The 17,473-nt window shown below is 36.4% G+C and overlaps 2 protein-coding genes across 5 annotated transcripts; both read left to right on the forward strand.

Annotated features, from left to right (window-relative positions):
* Positions 1 to 470: 470 nt before the first annotated feature.
* LOC101268267 (hexanoyl-CoA synthase) lies at positions 471 to 12,031 on the forward strand. Of its 4 annotated transcripts, none has more exons than XM_026030087.2 (14): positions 471 to 983; positions 1,383 to 1,512; positions 1,637 to 1,887; positions 3,954 to 4,158; positions 5,264 to 5,304; positions 5,387 to 5,512; positions 7,904 to 7,980; positions 8,393 to 8,613; positions 9,095 to 9,189; positions 9,447 to 9,663; positions 10,769 to 10,894; positions 10,981 to 11,079; positions 11,437 to 11,649; positions 11,702 to 12,031. In XM_026030087.2, the coding sequence occupies exons 1-14, from the start codon at positions 721 to 723 to the stop codon at positions 11,819 to 11,821; spliced, it is 2,184 nt and encodes a 727-aa protein (XP_025885872.1). In that variant the 5' UTR covers positions 471 to 720; the 3' UTR covers positions 11,822 to 12,031. The 4 variants fall into 4 exon arrangements, with proteins under 4 accessions (XP_025885872.1, XP_010318902.1, XP_025885873.1 ...); XM_010320600.4 differs by having other exon boundaries at positions 11,717 to 12,031; XM_026030088.2 differs by having other exon boundaries at positions 7,907 to 7,980.
* A 415-nt stretch (positions 12,032 to 12,446) lies between these two features.
* On the forward strand, positions 12,447 to 16,885 carry LOC101267977 (protein CHAPERONE-LIKE PROTEIN OF POR1, chloroplastic). Its single transcript, XM_004236047.5, has 5 exons — positions 12,447 to 12,731; positions 12,860 to 12,945; positions 13,519 to 13,901; positions 16,282 to 16,358; positions 16,491 to 16,885. Exons 1-5 carry the CDS (start codon positions 12,673 to 12,675, stop codon positions 16,639 to 16,641), a joined length of 756 nt encoding a protein of 251 aa, XP_004236095.1. The 5' UTR covers positions 12,447 to 12,672; the 3' UTR covers positions 16,642 to 16,885.
* Positions 16,886 to 17,473: the final 588 nt, after the last annotated feature.

The raw sequence follows: 17,473 nt of genomic DNA on the forward strand, positions 1-17,473 counted from the left end.
TCTTATCCTTTATATTTCCTTAATACTCCCTTACGTTTCATATTTTATGCTCATTTTCTATTTTACACCGTGATTAATAAATTATAATAGATTAATTAACTTTATTATTTTATCCTTTATTCATATTAATTAGTTTCTTAAGAAAAGAAACTTTTTTTGATCTTCAAAAGTTTAAACTTCCAAAGTTATATAAATAGTAGGAAAAATAAAATTAATTATATAAAAAAAATATTTTTGTAAAATGTTTATCTAACATGGAACGGGCAGAGGGGAGTATCATTTTGGTGGGTAATAGGACGTTGTTGTCATAGCCAACCGTCTGTCAAAGATACTACCCCATCCACTTTGTAATTGTTATATTATTTTAAAAAAAAAAGTTAATTAAAATAATTTATAAAGTGAAATCAAATTATATTTATTTCATATTTCAAATAAAAATATTAATATGAAAAAAATATATTATAAATTGCAATTTACTTCTCGTGAAAAATATGTTATAAAAAGTTAGGGATAGTAGGTACTTCTAGATGGAGGTAGACGCAGTAGTTGGTATACAGTTAAAAGAGTCCAATCCAACAATCAATTCCATTCCATCAACTCAAAGTAACCGTTTGACAACCAGGTTTACGTGTAGTTGTTGGACTCCACAATCCACATAGAGGCATGAGAATTCACCCAGCTTTTTTCTGAAACTCTCTTTTCTCATTTTTTTCGAATCTCATGGCATGCTATCAACCTCTGCGCTCTGTCACCGTCGAGGATATTCAGGCATTGCAGGGAATCTCCACCACCGCCGCCGCCGCCCAACTCCACCGAAAGCTCACTGAGATAGTTGCTAAATACGGAGCTGACGCTACCAATACATGGCGGCACATTTCTCAATACCTTCTTACTCCGGACCTTCCCTTCGCCTTCCATCAGATGATGTATTATGGCTGTTACTTTGACTATGGACCTGACCCGCCTGCTTGGTTGCCCGACCCGTTAGTATTCTTCAGTTCAACTGTGCGAGTTGTTCAATGTTACTAATCCCTGTTTCAATTAAGGCGTGAAAGAAGATTTTCTTTCACTATGATTTTTTCAAATACTTTTGAATGGTTAACCCGTTGACTTAGGGTAGGAATTCTAATGGTATAATAGTTTATTTCATTTTCTTTTTGAAGATTGTATATCCGAATTATAATATTAGTTAGTTTGACCCTCGTATTCTAAAACAAGCCACATAATTGAAAAGCTGATGAAGTCAGGTGAACAGTTGATAATTGTTAAAGATTTGGATATGCGTTAGTGTATTATGAACTTTAAGTTAAATTAGTTTGTGTGAAGTTGCTGAATGGTTGTGTTTACTTGCTCATGATGATGGTGTGTTACTCCTGGCACAGGGAAGCTGCTAAGTTGACTAACATTGGTAAGTTATTGGAGCGGCGAGGAAAGGAGTTACTGGGGTCAAGTTATAAAAATCCTATTTCAAGCTTCTCTGATTTTCAAGAATTTACAGTCTCAAACTTGGAGGTACTTGTATGTTTTGCCGGCATTATTTGCAGCTTTACTTTCTTGTTTGTGAATGAGTAAATATTGATGCAGTGTCCTTTTTTACCTCTTACTGAAACTTTTCCGTCTCAAAATATCTTTGTAGATGTACTGGAAGATCGTATTTGAGGAAATGGATATTTTTTTCTCTGTTAGTCCTGAATGTATTCTGCATGAAACTCCTTTGCACCCTGGTGGTCAATGGCTTCCTGGGGCACGTCTAAATCCTGCCAAGAATTGTTTGAGGTTGAATGCAAAGAGGAGTTTAAGTGACATAGTTGTGATAACACGTGATGAAGGAGATGATGAGGCACCTGTTACCAAATTGACTCTTGAGGAACTAAGATCTGCAGTATGGTACAATGATTTTTGTTAATGTGGATTACAAAATTAAGTTGTAGTACATATATCAATTGTTTTTTCAAGTCAGAATACTTTTGCTTGTTATTTGGATATCTGAAATATTTCATCTGAGTCTTCCTGCTGAATGGCCTAAAATATATCATTATGTTCATCATAAAATGTTGGTCCTTTAGTAATTGTGCGTACTGCTGAACTTGCTGACTATTTATGACTTTAAGGTGACTCAGCTCTGGTCATGGCACATATCTGAAAAAAAAATGTTAAGATGCACACTATCAACAAGATCCAGTGGCAAGAGACTCCAGTTCAAACAATGAGGTTGAAGTCACCATAGGAGTATAGTGGGAGAAGACCACTACTGACTTCTGCCTCGGCAGGGGGAATGGGGGGAGGGGTTTAGGAGTTCATGTATATTAAATAAATGTACTTCCTCAGCAGTTCCAGTGTTGAGCCATCCACATTCCATGTGATACATGGGGAAATATGATTTGTTAGTAATATAGGAAATATTGTACCCAAAGAAACATTAAAAAAAAGGGTGGGAGGCTGCACCGTGGATATTACCTCTTATTATTTGTCTATTACTAAGTCAAGGAGGTGGGAAAACCAAATGATGAATGCTGTAAATTGATGTTCAGATCTTCTACTAGCATCTGAATGTTTATATCATATGTTTCCTGGTCTGCTTGTGAGTTGGACTGGAACGAAAATCTGGAAACTTAAGCAAGGATTGCTGTGAGATGGTGTCAAGGACATATAAAACAATATTTTATGTTACTTGAAAACAAGAGAAAACACTTATGAACCAATTTATTCGACTTCTAACAAGGTTCACACACCATTGGCATCGCTTATGTGTGAGCATCAAGTCAGTGAATCTTTTGCACATGCCAGTAGTACAATCAAATCACTTCTTGTTAAAGTAGGCGATGACTGGACGACAAGGCTTTAGAGAGGTAACTGGGTAGACTGGCTGCCACCCAGGAACTCCGGGTGCATGGTCTAATAATGGCTCTGCTCTATTCAATTCTACAACGAATTACTGTTGAATGGGGTGACTGGGATCTCCTTTCTACATCAAACAAACCCCGAGTGAACTGTTGCAAATGCGTTTCCATTTCCTTAACTTCTCATGAAAAGCATTTCTGATCTTATTTTCCACAGTGCATTGGTTAGACAATTATGGCCTTAAACATGTTATGTTTGTATAATTGTATCCACTGGGTTATGCCTTCTAAAATAGTAAAACTTTAGAGCAGTCCAACTCTGACATGCAAAGTTTTGTTGGGAAGAATGAGAGACTGATTTGATATATACTCCATGCTTGTTGTGAAGAAAGAAGAGAATTTTGAGTATTGTGAGGTTGAGCAATCTGATTTTTCCCAGAATGGATAAATGCTACCTTCAATTATATGAAACCTATTTAGTAGCCACTTTCTTTTTCTTTTATTGCAGATCCGCTTTTTCCCCCTAAAAATGAAAAATTACCTAGCACCCAGAAGGATAAAATCAAAGAAAGTTGCTTGAGATGGTTGATCATGTTTTGCATCACTTACATATGCATCTGTTCATAGGTGTGAAACTATGGTGAGTGAAGGTGTTAAATGGTACGAGGTACACCTAAAATCAGATGGAAGGAAAATGTCTTGAAAAGACATAATTTCTTGGAATTAGTGCGGAATTATCTAAAGATAGGACGAAATGAAAGAAAAAGAGTCCTATAGATGATATCTACTAGTTGAGAATGTCGATCTGAACCTACTGCTTGGTTGAAGTATTTTGACCTTACGATATATTTATATGCCAGTAAAAATATAGTGAACTTCTTATATTATTGTAATTACTATTACTATTGTTCATATATAATTAACTTATCTTTTCACTTCTATTTTTTATTTGGTATGTGATGATAATATGAGTTGAACTGAAATGGAGAAACATGGTCAGAGAAGATTCATATAACTAACCCGACTTATTAGGGACTAAGATGTAATTGTTATATGTTTGTTCTGTTTTTATGAGTTATGACTACTAATTGTAAAAACCTTTCTAAATCACAGGAGAGTCGCATATTGCATTGATACACTGGGATTGGACAAAGGATCTGCCATTGCCATAGATATGCCAATGGATGTCAATTCCGTAGTGATCTACTTGGCCATTGTTATTGCGGGTTATGTGGTTGTCTCAATCGCTGACAGTTTTGCTCCAACTGAAATTGCAACGAGGCTCATGATATCAAAAGCAAAGGCTATTTTCACTCAGGTTGACCCCATTCCTCCTTCGCTGGAAATAAACAAAATTATGTGCCTGAACACTGTTTCCGATTTCAAGTATAACCAGAACTACTTTTCAAGCATATATAACTGCGTCTTCATGTAGGGAAGTATATAATACTGGATAGATCAGAGCTGTTCGGTGATATAGGTAACCTAGTTATTGCAGTAGGGTTGTGGATGGAGAAGAAGAGAAGCTCTAGTTGACATATTGTAAGCAAAAATTATTGGATAGGAAGATAAAAAGTTCTGCAAACCATTTGGTAACTAAAACTAGTTGAGTTTCCTTTCCATGCCTGGACTATACCTGCACTCACTGCCACCTAATAGAAAAGGAAGAAGCAATTAGTTGTTTTAATAATACTTCTTGACACAGAGATTCTTGCAGATGAATTTGATGCATAGATAATGCTAATAGGATGTATGGAATCTTTTGCTAAGATTCATATTATATTAAACATGATAGATGAAGAGGTTCTATCTTTAGATATCTGCAGAATGGCTCTTGGAAAGTTATTATTAAGTTGACTAAGTGGCAAAAGAAAAAGAAGACACCAAATTTTGGTTCCTTTCTGAATAATTAATTTGGATGAATGCATTAAATATGAGAATGCTAAGTTGTTTGTGGCTTTGAGGAAGTTGGAGATGAATTACCAAGTATAGCTTGTCAATCTTGGATGCATTGTTTGGAATTAAAAGGTAACTTGAGTAACCTAACCTACCTGGGGTGTCAGCTTTGTAGTTCTGAACTACTAGGATTCTCACAGAGAACCTGTAGTTAATGGTTGATTAATCTTTCAAGAGTTCCTAGTGAAAACATAGGGATATTAAATTCATATGCTATGGTGAAATTTGAGAATTGAATCAATGCCCTGGTAGTACTTCATCTGGAAAAAAGAATATTGCGGCTAATGCTCATGACTCCACCCCATGACCATATCTCCTTCAGAGATTGTTTGAATTCATCTTGAAGGCTGTCCTTATCCTTCGAAATTCTGACAGGAATTTAAGTCTTTGATTCTTTATGTTTGATCACTCTCTCCTCCAACAGTCATTCATGGGCTAAAACTCTTTTTGGTTAACTATTCTCCTAGGATTTCATTAGCCGTGGTGGCAAAAAACTTCCATTGTACAGGTGATATCCTAGCCCTGTGTCATTTTCTTTTATTTATTTGTTTCACGGTTTCACCCTCATAACATAGATTTCTAACCTGCAGTAAAGTGATTGATGCTCAATCACCGATGGCAATTGTAATTCCCAATAGAAGCTCCACTTTGAGCATAGAACTGCGTGATGGTGACATTTCATGGCAAGACTTCCTAGAAAGAGTAGACAAATCTAAGTAAGCTTTCCTCTTTCTGACGTTATTTCATGGAATTATTTCCCTCTTTTTGATGGCTAAAGTTGGATTTTGCTGCACTAAGGATATACTTTTATCTAGCGTTCCTTGCTGACACAAAAAATGAGCCAGAACTAGATGACCTGATATAATCCACTTCTGTTATCCTTTAGAGAGACGAAATTGTGAGACTTTTAGCGCACAAGTACCTTGAAAATTCATCATTCTTTAGATCCATGCTGTTAGCCTGTTAACTATGACTATTCCTTGAACATGCACATGTACCTGCAGTGTGGAGTTCATGGAACTTGCTGGTATAACTTCACTCTCCTTTTTTAGCTGGCTTATAACGGATAGACAATATAATGCGACTCAGGGGCTTATGTTACACATACTATTGTTTTTCGAGTTGGTGTCTGTTAACCCATGTAGAACCACTCATCTCATCTGACTGCGAGCTTAAGTACAAGGTTAAAGTGATAACAGTAGTAGTAGCAGTGGTGGTATTAGTAAATAGTAAAAATATATAATAGAAGAAAAGTTACTTAAATTTTGAAATGACCTTTGATCTTTATTTTGAGTTTAATTTTTGGATGATCACCTTGACTTCAAAAGCGCGAAAGTTCATAATCTTTTCTTAAACTTCTGCTGCTGGTGCTTATGATTCTTTCCTGCAAAACATTCCATTCAATTTCGAAGCTTTATTTTTTCTATAACTTATGGAGATGTACATTTCAAATTTAACGGATTCAAGATCCGATCTCCAATAATATTATTAGTAAAGTTGAACACAATGTTTAGGTGGAATTTGTGTGCAGTTGATGTCTATCAAAGGGGGAGGACTTGATGCGGCTACTATTTGAAATCCACCCCGAGATACTTTACGATCATAATGACTTAGATAACCTATTTCCTTACCTTCCCATTGATTTCCTTATTCTCTTACTTATAAGACTTTATTGTCTAGTTTGATGCCAGTCTAATGAAAATTGCAATTTTCTTTCAATCTTCCCATTCATCGGATAAATTGCAATGTACATCTTTCTCTACTCTCTCAAAACCCTCCTATTCTTCTCTTCATATGGTCCATAAAAGTGTTAGAGGAGCAACATCTCATACTCTGCATCTTCTCTTATGTTCTCTAGAATCCCTGCTAAACATTCTTTCTTTCGCCCGACATCACCCGCTCAAGTCTGGGCATCTCAGAATTTCTCACCATAACCAAGATACTATCCAACAATATATAAGGAGGTGACTTATGTGTCCTCCTGATTCTTTACAGATGAAGCACCAACTAACACCACTAATGTTCCCTTCTTTAAATTTTCCACTGTCAGGATCACCCTTCTCACAGCTAGCCAAGTGAAAACACAGATCTTTCTCGGTATCCATACTGAAATATGCTGAAAAGATTCCTCTAATAAAAATCTTCTCATAGAAGTACTTAATAGAAAATATGCCATACCCCCCTTCTTCATAGGTCATAACTATACATATATTTTTTTTATGGTGAAGCAATTTTTCCAAATTTTGATTTCTTTAACCTCCAGACTTGCAAATTCCTCCTAAAACTCAAATCCCAATGCACTCTTCTCCCATGTATACTCCATATCCATTGGATCTTGCATCTTTTTTGGCAAGAATTTGTATACAAATTAGAAAATGTTGTTCTCAGCTTCTTGCATTCTTATGTCCCCAAAAACTCACTCATCCTGATTGATATGTTCTCATTGAACCCTTTTCACCTTTTGAGATATTCCTCCATAGTCCCACATCCATAGGGAAGTGAAGACATTTTTAGTCCTCCCCCTTTATGAGCTTGGGATTGAGGCATAGTTGTTCTTGTACTTTCAAATGACTTGTAAATCATCAGAAATCACTACAAAGACATCAGCAGCAATACACCAGAATTGCTTCACTCCACTCTGAACCTGCAGTTTTACAATAGTTGCAGAAATAAAATAAATAAAAAATCTACCCCAGCTTTACTATCATGGATAACACAGGTCAAGGCCCAAGAGAACATCCAGCTTCACTACTTACTAAGACAACCAATACCATTCCAGCTTTACTATCATAGATACCAAAGACCAAGCCTGTCAAAAGAAAAGTATACTGCTCAATACCTGCTTGTCTTTATTACAGATTCTGAATGTTGATGCTTATGCCAAGAGGACTTCCAAATTGGTAAGCATTATGATAGTCCTTTACTCAAATTGAGCTTTTGTTTACATACCTATTCTTCTCAATCCTGATAATAGGATGTTTTACCATCTAAGCCACTACCTTGAATCGTGTTATACATCACTAACTATGGTTTTTCATTTTACACTAGCTAAAAATAGCTCTCTCTGGCACTGGAATAAAAAGTTGATGATCTCTTTCTATAAATAGCAGGGAGGTTGAGTACATTGGGGTGGAACTACCTGTTGAAGCATTCACAAATATCCTTTTCTCTTCTGGAACAACAGGTATTTTGATATCCATTGCAAGTAGTCTGTCTTGTTAACTTACTGCATGATTTGATGTCAAAATTTTCTCGGTTACCGCTTAAAATTAAGGTTCTGTTTTTAGTGACTAAATGTGTATGTTCATTCATACCTTATAAAAAATGTATATGTTCATTCATTATCTCTCGTGGGATGAAGGACCCTTTTACTTATCAATAATATCTTACCTTGTGAAAAGAAAAAGACCTATTCTTTTTTTACCACATTTAATGAAGAACACTTCGTGATAATTACGGCGAAAGAGTTCAGTTTATTGTGATCAGAATAATGTAAAAACTGCTTAGTCGACTCATTCATGAGGGATTAAGAAAATTTTTGGAGTAGAACTACTAATACAAGACTATTACATTTACTCTCTATAAATGTGTTTTAGGGGAACCAAAGGCGATTCCATGGACTGCGTCTTCACCCCTTAGGGCAGCTGCTGATGGATGGTCCCACTTGAACATTGGCAAAGATGATGTGGTGGCCTGGCCCACCAATCTTGGATGGATGATGGGCCCTTTGCTAATTTACTCCACTTTGCTAAATGGAGCAACCATGGCCTTGTACAATGGCTCCCCCCTTGGTTCTGGCTTCGCTAAGTTTGTTCAGGTATGATGCAATTTAATACTGTAGATCCATTTCAAATACCAAATAAATAGTGGTGGCGATGTTGATGATGATAAACAACAATTTTATGAATCTGACTAGTGCATACTTGATTTGTCTTACGTAAAGCAAGGAACTCCTGAATACTGCTCAATACTTCAAGCTAGATGATTAGGGGAGTTGTGCAAACTTTAGGTACAACGCTTGCTGGACCAATTAGATAGATTTGCTGTTCTTTCTGTCTTGTGTCTATACAACCAAGGACCAACTCTGTCATTAGAATTAGTATTTCAGACATCATTCTTTTATTGTTTTTCCTAATCCTATAATCATTTAACTTGAGATTTCTGAAGGCTAGCACCCTGAAGTACTTCAGATTGAAATTTTGGGTTTTACTATATACAAGCTCACTTCTCCTTACAAATTTTCCATTTATGGGATTCTACCATTTTTTGCTATCTAAAATACTCAAGGACTTATCTAGGATGCTAAAGTTACTATGCTTGGCGTGGTCCCAAGCATTGTAAGGGCATGGAAATCCACAAATTGCACTGCTGGTTATGATTGGTCATCCATCTGGTAATTCTCTTAAACATCTTCAAAACAGTTAGAGATTTACAGAGACAATATATTGTTATTGAAATTATGTGTTATTTTGTTTCCTTTTCTTTTCACCCCCCTAGTCATCCATGCAATTACTTTCATTTGGTCTTGGGCATATCTATTCTTTAGAATTGTATTTGACTTCTGTAATCCATGTGGAACTTCAAAACTTCGCACGCTCCAGAGATACTTCCAACATTTTTCTAGCTTAATTAAATTATATATGATGGCAGTCACTTTGCCTCCACTGGTGAAGCATCTGGTGTGGATGAATCCCTTTGGTTGATGGGAAGAGCTCATTACAAGCCTGTAATAGAGATCTGTGGCGGGACAGAAATTGGTGGTGGATTCGTTGCTGGTTCGTTGTTGCAACCACAATCTTTATCTGCTTTTAGCACAGCAGCTATGGGTTGTAGTCTATTCATTCTTGGCGAAGATGGGTCCCCTAGAGTAAGTATTTTTCAGCCTTTCTCAAACAATAAAGACTGATTGTCATATTAAATGATGCAAGAGTTCATGGAAACTGACCAGTTCTTTCCTAAAGATGCAAACGCTGCATGTCTTATGTAGGAGTCTGTTAAGCAATTCTAATACATTAGCTCTCGATAAATTTCAACTTTTGCATATACTGCATCTACGGGTTTCCACTAGTAAACATCAAGCGATTTACATTACCGCAACTTCACAGGGGATAGTTGAAAATTATGAAAGGAAGGTTTGCCACATGAAAAAATAAGTAATTTCTCTAGAAGGGAGAGTCACACTCATGAACCGAGTGTTGAAAGCCCCTCATACTATTTGTCGTTAACTCTATATTTTCGATGTTGCTAAGCAGTTGGATAGGAGAAATTACACATGGACAGGTAATTCTGAATGGAGTAATAAGGAAGTCATCAGCACTAAATGTGTTATGGAAGATAAGAAAGCACTGGAAGAATTTCAAATATAATTCAATTATCTGTGAGGATAGGAGAAAGATTAGAATGTTGTTGAAGGTAGAGCAGGAAACAGGTGAAAAATAAACATCGGTAGAATTATTAGATCGGGAGATGGATAAAGCTTGTCAACACCTACGGAGAATTACAAATTGAAGGACTTGGACAGTGATCCAATTCCTTAATTGTAAAGCAGACAAAAATAGCATCTTCTTTGTTAAATCCTGTTAGAACACTTCACATAGAGTAGAGAATATGAAAAAGGATTGGTCAGGAATTGGGTAGAATTCTATTATGCAAACGGCAGTGAAAGTAATCTGTATTCTCCTTCTCTCTTTGCACGGGAGAGAGGGATGTATGGTGGTTGAGGGTTGTAAAGAAAGGGAGCTTCCTTTTTATTCATAAATTGGTGCCGCATACATTTGAGTAGGAAAACTTCTAACTTTACCTAAATGTGGTTTTCTTGGTTTAGTACAGGGTTCTAACGAACAGGGGATAAGCAGGTTTGGTAGTGGCAATTGATGGCTGCTAAATAGAAAGTTGAAACTTTACATTGTAGATAAATATTGTATGTTGCGTATTTGATACATTCAAAGTAATTTTGTTAACTATAATTGCAGCCATTTGATTCTCCCGGAGTTGGTGAAATGGCTCTTGGTCCCCTTCTATTTGGGGCATCAAGCACATTGCTGAATGCTGACCACTATGGTGTATACTACAAAGGAATGCCTGTTTGGAATGGAAAGGTTAGTTAGTTAGTATTTCTGATTCTACCTTGGTACTTTATTCTTTTTCCAGACAAGTACTTAATGTGCTACTAATTACCTAGCAGGTTCTTAGAAGACACGGAGATATATTTGAGCGTACTTCTAGAGGTTATTACCGTGCACATGGCCGTGCAGATGACACCATGAATCTGGGGGGCGTAAAGGTGTATGTGTTACCTTGTATTGTTATTAAAAAATCATGAATTATTAGGGTCTCTTTGGTTTTAAGACTTCATTTGAAAAAAAAAAGGTTATTACTTGAGGCTATTTTGTCAAATTTTCAACAAAATCAATACTACTACTCCATAAATAAAACAATAATTGTTGGTCTAATTTATCAGAAATTGTTTCTTTCCGGCATAACAAGTGGGCCTTGGCCCCTTTCATCTATTTGTTCTTTGTACCTTTGTGTATTTATGAACACAGGTTCTCCTTCTAGCTTATCACCTGTATTTGTTGCAGACAACTTTACATATCGTTTTCTCTTACCTGTAACTGAAGCTTGTGATTCCTTTTGCCAGGTAAGTTCAGTGGAGATTGAGAAAGTTTGTAATGCAGCTGATGAAAGTATCCTCGAGACAGCAGCTGTTGGGGTGCCACCACCTGGAGGTGGCCCTGATAAGTTAGTTATCGCCGTTGTATTTAAGGATTCTAAGGGGTCAAAGGACAATATGAATTCATTGAAAGTTTCTATCAACTCAGCTTTGCAGAAGAAATTGAATCCTCTATTCAAGGTAATTCAGCTTTGGTAATACAAAGTTTGGAAGTTAATGTTTCCTTATCCAGTCTAAAATATTGCAGGTTTCACATATAGTAGCCCTCCCTTCACTTCCAAGAACAGCAACAAATAAAGTGATGAGAAGAGTGTTGAGACAACAATTTTCTCAAGTTGGCTCTAGACTGTGACCTATGTGTGAGTCCCTGTTCTAAAAAAGACGTCGTGCGGGCAAGTCGATCAGAGTCAGCCAAAGCCAAAGCGGGAGGGGATGTTTATTTACATTTGTTGTACGAACTTTTTATTTTCTGTTGGATCTTTCAATAGAGTATGATTAGAACTAATGCTATGATAATAATGAAGCATATAAACCATTATTCAATAATAATGTTTGTGGCTAATCTGGTTGTTTAAGCGCAATTTGACTATCCTTTCACTTAGACTAGTTGCAGTAAATAACCGAATTTTTCTATCATTGAACCTTCAAAGTGATGTGAGTTATACAAGTGCAAAAATTGTTAAAAACTTGATTATTAAACTAAAAGTTAATGTATCAATTTAATGATTTTAAGTTTAAGTGACAAATTTACTGTGTTTTGCGTTCATATTTTAGTCTCTCTCATATTCACCCGTAAAGGAATATATTATTATTAGTATTTGTTATACGAATATTATATTTATTAAAATCACAAAATTTCAAAGTGATTTTTCAATTTCTAATAATTTGAGGACCCACAATATAAATGAAATTCAAATTGAGTTATAATTTGAGGACCAAAAATGTAATTAAAAATTATATAATAGAAAAAGGGGTACAATGCGCACCCAGCTTAATCTAGAGCCTAATACTCTTTCGATTTTTCACCGTATACATATCGAAAAGCTTAGCAAGAAGTTCCTTTCTTCTTCCACGGCTTTCAACTTCCACCTAACCGGATTAAACCCTCTCGGCCGGCACGGCCTCTATGGAAAAATTTTCTCCACTATAAGAAATCAGTTCAAAATCTAGGGTTCTTTTTCTCTATTGGAGAGAACGAATTTCATGGCGGCAACTCTCATATTGAAGCCTTCCCTTTCCTCTGCTTTCCTCGGCCAAAAAATGTAAGTTGTCTTATTATCTTCGTAGAGAAATTGTATGCGGGTTGTCTTGTGTCGTATTGAGCATTTGGGATCTATTAATTTGTTGTTGGTATGTTGAAGTTCCTACTATTTGTTAAACTTTTGTGCAGTTCGAGTAGAGGAAATTCGAAGAGGTCGGAACCCTCTCGTTTGTTTTCAAAGGGTACAAAATGTGCAACGGATACGGCTTATGGAGGTGGGTTTTCTAACACTAATTAACACTCTGTGTATTGATGCTACTGTGAAAAGGAAACTGCAAGCAGATATAACATACATCTTTAATTGATGATTTATAATAGTTTTAGATCAATAACTCCGTGGCTGGTAAGATTTTGGGTTAGTGTTGAAATTGTGTTACAATGTGAAAAGGCTCAAGATGCTGATTCGGAATTAAGTATTTAGTAGGGGAAGTTTCTATTAAAAGAATTGTAGAGATGGAAAATCTCTTAAGTTTCTCTATTAAAAATTCCTTTGAAAATGATAGAAGGATTTAAACAAGAATCCTGGAGCACATATATCTTCTGAAGCTTTAATCTTTTAGTCTGTGCCAAATTATCGAGAAAGACCATCAGCTGTTTTTGCTTTAGGTAACTTCTTTATGTTAGCAATGAGTGATAACAGAGGGAAAAATAATTGAAGTTAAAGTAACTTCTCTTTTGGCATTGGATAAGTTACATGTGTAAGTTTGTTCTCTGGTTCTTTTCGAGTTGTTTGATTAATATTCTAGCATGAAACATCTAGTTTGATGTTAACGATCTGATTTCTGAAGGTAATGTTCCGAAGTTTTCTCGATTGAATGTTTGGGACCCTTACAAACGTCTTGGAATAAGCCGTGATGCCTCTGAGGAAGAAATTTGGAGTTCGCGCAACTTTTTGTTAAACCAGTATGCCAATCATGAGAGAAGTGCAGAATCAATTGAAGCTGCTTTTGAGAAGATACTAATGAAAAGCTTCATAAATAGAAAGAAGACAAAGATTAACTTGAAAACAAGGCTAAAAAAGCAAGTCGAGGAATCTCCACCATGGGTTCAGAACCTCCTCAGCTTTGTGGAACTTCCACCACCTGTAATTATCATGAGGAGATTATTCCTCTTTGGATTCATGGCATGCTGGAGTGTGATGAACTCTGCTGAAGCTGGCCCTGCATTCCAGGTTTGTTCTGTCTCAATTTTTATCCGTGATAAGTCTTCAGATCTCATTTGATGTGCCAATATCCTAGGTGATGGGAGGGCATGTTCTTATGAACACACTGTATCTTGCAGTGAATATCTTTCTTAATCAGTGCAAATTTATTCTGACATAAGTCTAATAGTCGGTAAAGATCTGTACAACTTCTGACACCACCGTCATAAAAAATAAGATCTAGGTGATTTCTTCCCATCCGTCTCACTCTTGGTGACAGAGTTATCATGTTCTGTTCTAGTGGTAGGTAGCTCAGGTTCCTGTGGAATAGTCGAGGTGCACGCAAACTTGCTCGGACACAACCGTCATAAAAAACAGTTTGGCTTTTACACTACTTTGTAAAGCACAAATTTAACTCTTAATGTTATTGATGGTCATTCTACTGCAATTATGGACTGTACATGTATTGCAAGCCCCTCTTACCTATCATATCAAATAGTAGATAAATTTGAAAACATAAGGACTAAGGAGACATAATTGATTAAAAAAGGAAAGAGAAAGATAAGGATACCCAAGACAGTATGTGAACAGAATTCAAAAGTCAATATTCTTCTATAAATAAAGAACTACTGATTAGTCTGTAAAGAGCAAAGCACTTAAATCTTTTTCGTCAAAAAAATTGCAAATACTTATTTCTTGATCATATTCATCCGAATATCCTTGCTGCCTGGGAATCTCATTGCACCAAGATATCCTTGTTGAACATCTTCAATTGTATTTTGCCGTTTTTAGAGAGAAGAAAGGACGGAGGAGGCTCTGGTTTAAGTAAATGAGTATTGTCCTCTTTATAGTATTGTTTTTTTCCACAACAGTTAGTGTATGAGTTGTAGTCTTGTTATAGAGTCCTAGACAATTCTCACCAATTGAGCTGGTTTTTGGGCTAAGTTGGGCCTAATGTTCATTTTCTTGTCAAAATCAGACCCAGGCAGTGTTGTGAAAGGCGCTCGCCATAGCGCCTTTGGCGAATGGCGAGGCGAGGCTGTCTCGCCATTATCCACTGAGGCGAGGCGACCTCAAATAGACGAGCCGAGGCGACCCAATGGCGTCGTCATTTTGATTTTTTTTTTAAAAGAAGTTTGAACTTAATAATATTAGGGTTTTTTTTTCTATTTTCAAACTTTCATCAGACTTTCGTGTATTCCTCTTCTTCTCTTCCTCGAGTCGCTGCTGCTTCTTCTCTTCCTCAGTCGCTGCTCTCTTCTTCGTCTCTTTCCTTCGAGTTGCTGCTCCATTCGTCTCTTTCTCTTTCACTCTTCACTGCTCCCTGCCTTCACTACTCTTTTTTTTCCTCTGTTTTCTTCACTCTCTGTTTTGTCCTGTTTTGTCCCGGATTACTGTAAAATGCTTTCTGCTTTCATTGTGTTGTGACTGTGTTGTGACTGCTGTCCATTATTTTTTTTGAAAAAAAATTAATTCTTCTATAGTAATTATTATAGTATTTGTAATATATGTAATTGCTATTGAAATTTTGAATATTATATGTGCAATTAAATGTTTTTAATTTTTGGTATTAATTGGCGCCTCGATTCAAAAAGGCGAGCGGCGAGGCATGGCGAGGCAGGCCCTTGTCGCATTTTGTCGCCTCTCGCCGTCCAAAACACTCACCCAGGTGTTGGGCCACCCTTGTTAAGTTACTCTGTTTTATGGCTAACCCTTGGTGTGCTAGGAGGTGCTAGATTCGTCCATCAGTTAAATATATGGTTGTAGTCTTCTTTTTACCAACCTAAGAGTAGATCTGATTTTATGATTCAATTAGGACCAAGATTCCTTTTCTTTACAGTTAAAGTTTCCAAACTCAACCATAGGAAACTTGAGAACCTTTTAAATAATCATGTACTCTGGAACATCTCTCAGCAATTCTCCCATTCTGGCTCCGGCTTTTACCATAAGCATGGTCATGAGCTATCAGCACCATGTATTTTTCTGGGGAAACGGAAAAAGTCAAAACAGGTCAGGAAACAAAGCAGTATTAGTTTAAAAAGTCTACCTTTCAGCCCTCTAATGACTGCTTGGCCCTGTCAGTATCCCTCGAGGGTCTAAATGTCTATACTCATCAGCGACCATTAGGTTTTTCAGGTTTAGCTCCATAACAGTATAAAAGTCGAAGACTAAAAGTGATGTAAATTGCAGTTATTCTCCAATGTTTTAGTTGAAAATACAGCCAGTTTCAGAGTTTGACCTGCATTTGATAATGCAAGGCTTGTATGGAGCAGCTGTGGATGGTATAGTGGTTCGGCTGCTTTCATTCTGAATCATGTTTTCTGATAATTTCTGCGCCTTGACAAGCTTTTCAAGTTTTTTTAAATAAATGAATTCCAGCTTTATTTACAGATAACTCTTTTTTATGCAGGTAGCAATATCATTTGGAGCTTGTGTATACTTCCTTAATGACAAGACAAAGAGCTTAGGTAGAGCTGCTCTTATAGGGTAAGTTGATTGGTTGACTCAGTTTTGGATGGTAAAAAGATGCTAGTATCTAAATTCCAGGTTCATTTTCTGATGTTTCACTTTCATCATTGACTTCTTACTATTAATATGCGTGCACCTTTTACATATCAGGTTTGGAGGCCTTGTGGCTGGTTGGTTTTGTGGTTCACTGTTGGTTCCCATAATTCCTTCATTTCTGCTGCAACCAACGTGGAGTCTTGAACTCTTAACGTCTCTCTTCATATATGTTTTCTTGTTTCTGTCCTGTACTTTTCTCAAATGAGACTCTAGAGAACCTGTTTTACTGCAGTAGTTTTGGCATGTATCATGCTTAATTCATGGTGTTCCTCCAATATTTTGTACCTTCGAGCTAGTTATATGGTGATTAGAAATTGTTATCAAACTAGTAGGAGTTTACTCTTGAATTTTCAAATGATGTAAGTTGAAGATACATGTATCTGGGCTCATTGGTTCTCCTTTGCCAAGATAAAGTGAAATTTTAGTGGGAAATACTGTTCAGCTTGCTACACCTGATCTTCTGTTGGTTCCTTCATCTTCTATTCCATGCATTTTCTGTTCTTTTTTTGTTTTCTTCCTGGCAATTTTCTGGTCTGAGAGATAACTTATTGCAATATCAGGAGGGAATGAGGATATGTTAAAATGACATCAAATGCTTAATCAGATCGCATTCATCTGAAATTTCAAAGTAGCATTTACAGCAAACTTGCGTGGTTCACTTGAAACATGTACAAGATATGAACTCTTTGAAGATGGTAGTAATTTTGCTTCATTAATATATGTGATGATGATGTGCATCCTCTGGCTTTTGACCACTAGAGTAAGGTTGGGGCACTTTATTATGATAGGAAGAGGTAACAAAATTAAGTTTGATGGCAGGTGTTACTTGACTAAATATAATTTTAGCAGAATCTCACCTTTTTGCAGCATCTTCAATTTTTCATATTTTTATTTACTGCTTTGAATCAGAAAAAAAAATGTGAACAGTAATAACACAAAACTCGAAATGTGGGCAATCTCGAGCAGTAAGATGACTTTTCTTGCTTAGGTGGGGAAAACGAATGAAGCACAAATGATCAAAGACTCAAGAATGAATA

This window comes from Solanum lycopersicum, chromosome 3 (assembly GCF_036512215.1).
Source record: "Solanum lycopersicum chromosome 3, SLM_r2.1".
In the NCBI taxonomy this organism is placed as follows: domain Eukaryota; kingdom Viridiplantae; phylum Streptophyta; class Magnoliopsida; order Solanales; family Solanaceae; genus Solanum; species Solanum lycopersicum.

Bases quoted from the DNA above. Each gene is read 5' to 3' on its own strand.
- LOC101267977 (XM_004236047.5), top strand. From the start codon at position 12,673: ATGGCGGCAACTCTCATATTGAAGCCTTCCCTTTCCTCTGCTTTCCTC. The intron at 13,902-16,281 runs GTTTGTTCTGTC...TTTTTTATGCAG, and splicing joins AAGCTGGCCCTGCATTCCAG to GTAGCAATATCATTTGGAGC. The intron at 16,359-16,490 runs GTAAGTTGATTG...TTTACATATCAG, and splicing joins GGTAGAGCTGCTCTTATAGG to GTTTGGAGGCCTTGTGGCTG.
- LOC101268267 (XM_026030087.2), top strand. From the start codon at position 721: ATGGCATGCTATCAACCTCTGCGCTCTGTCACCGTCGAGGATATTCAG. The intron at 10,895-10,980 runs GTTAGTTAGTTA...ATTACCTAGCAG, and splicing joins TGCCTGTTTGGAATGGAAAG to GTTCTTAGAAGACACGGAGA. The intron at 11,080-11,436 runs GTGTATGTGTTA...TCCTTTTGCCAG, and splicing joins TGAATCTGGGGGGCGTAAAG to GTAAGTTCAGTGGAGATTGA.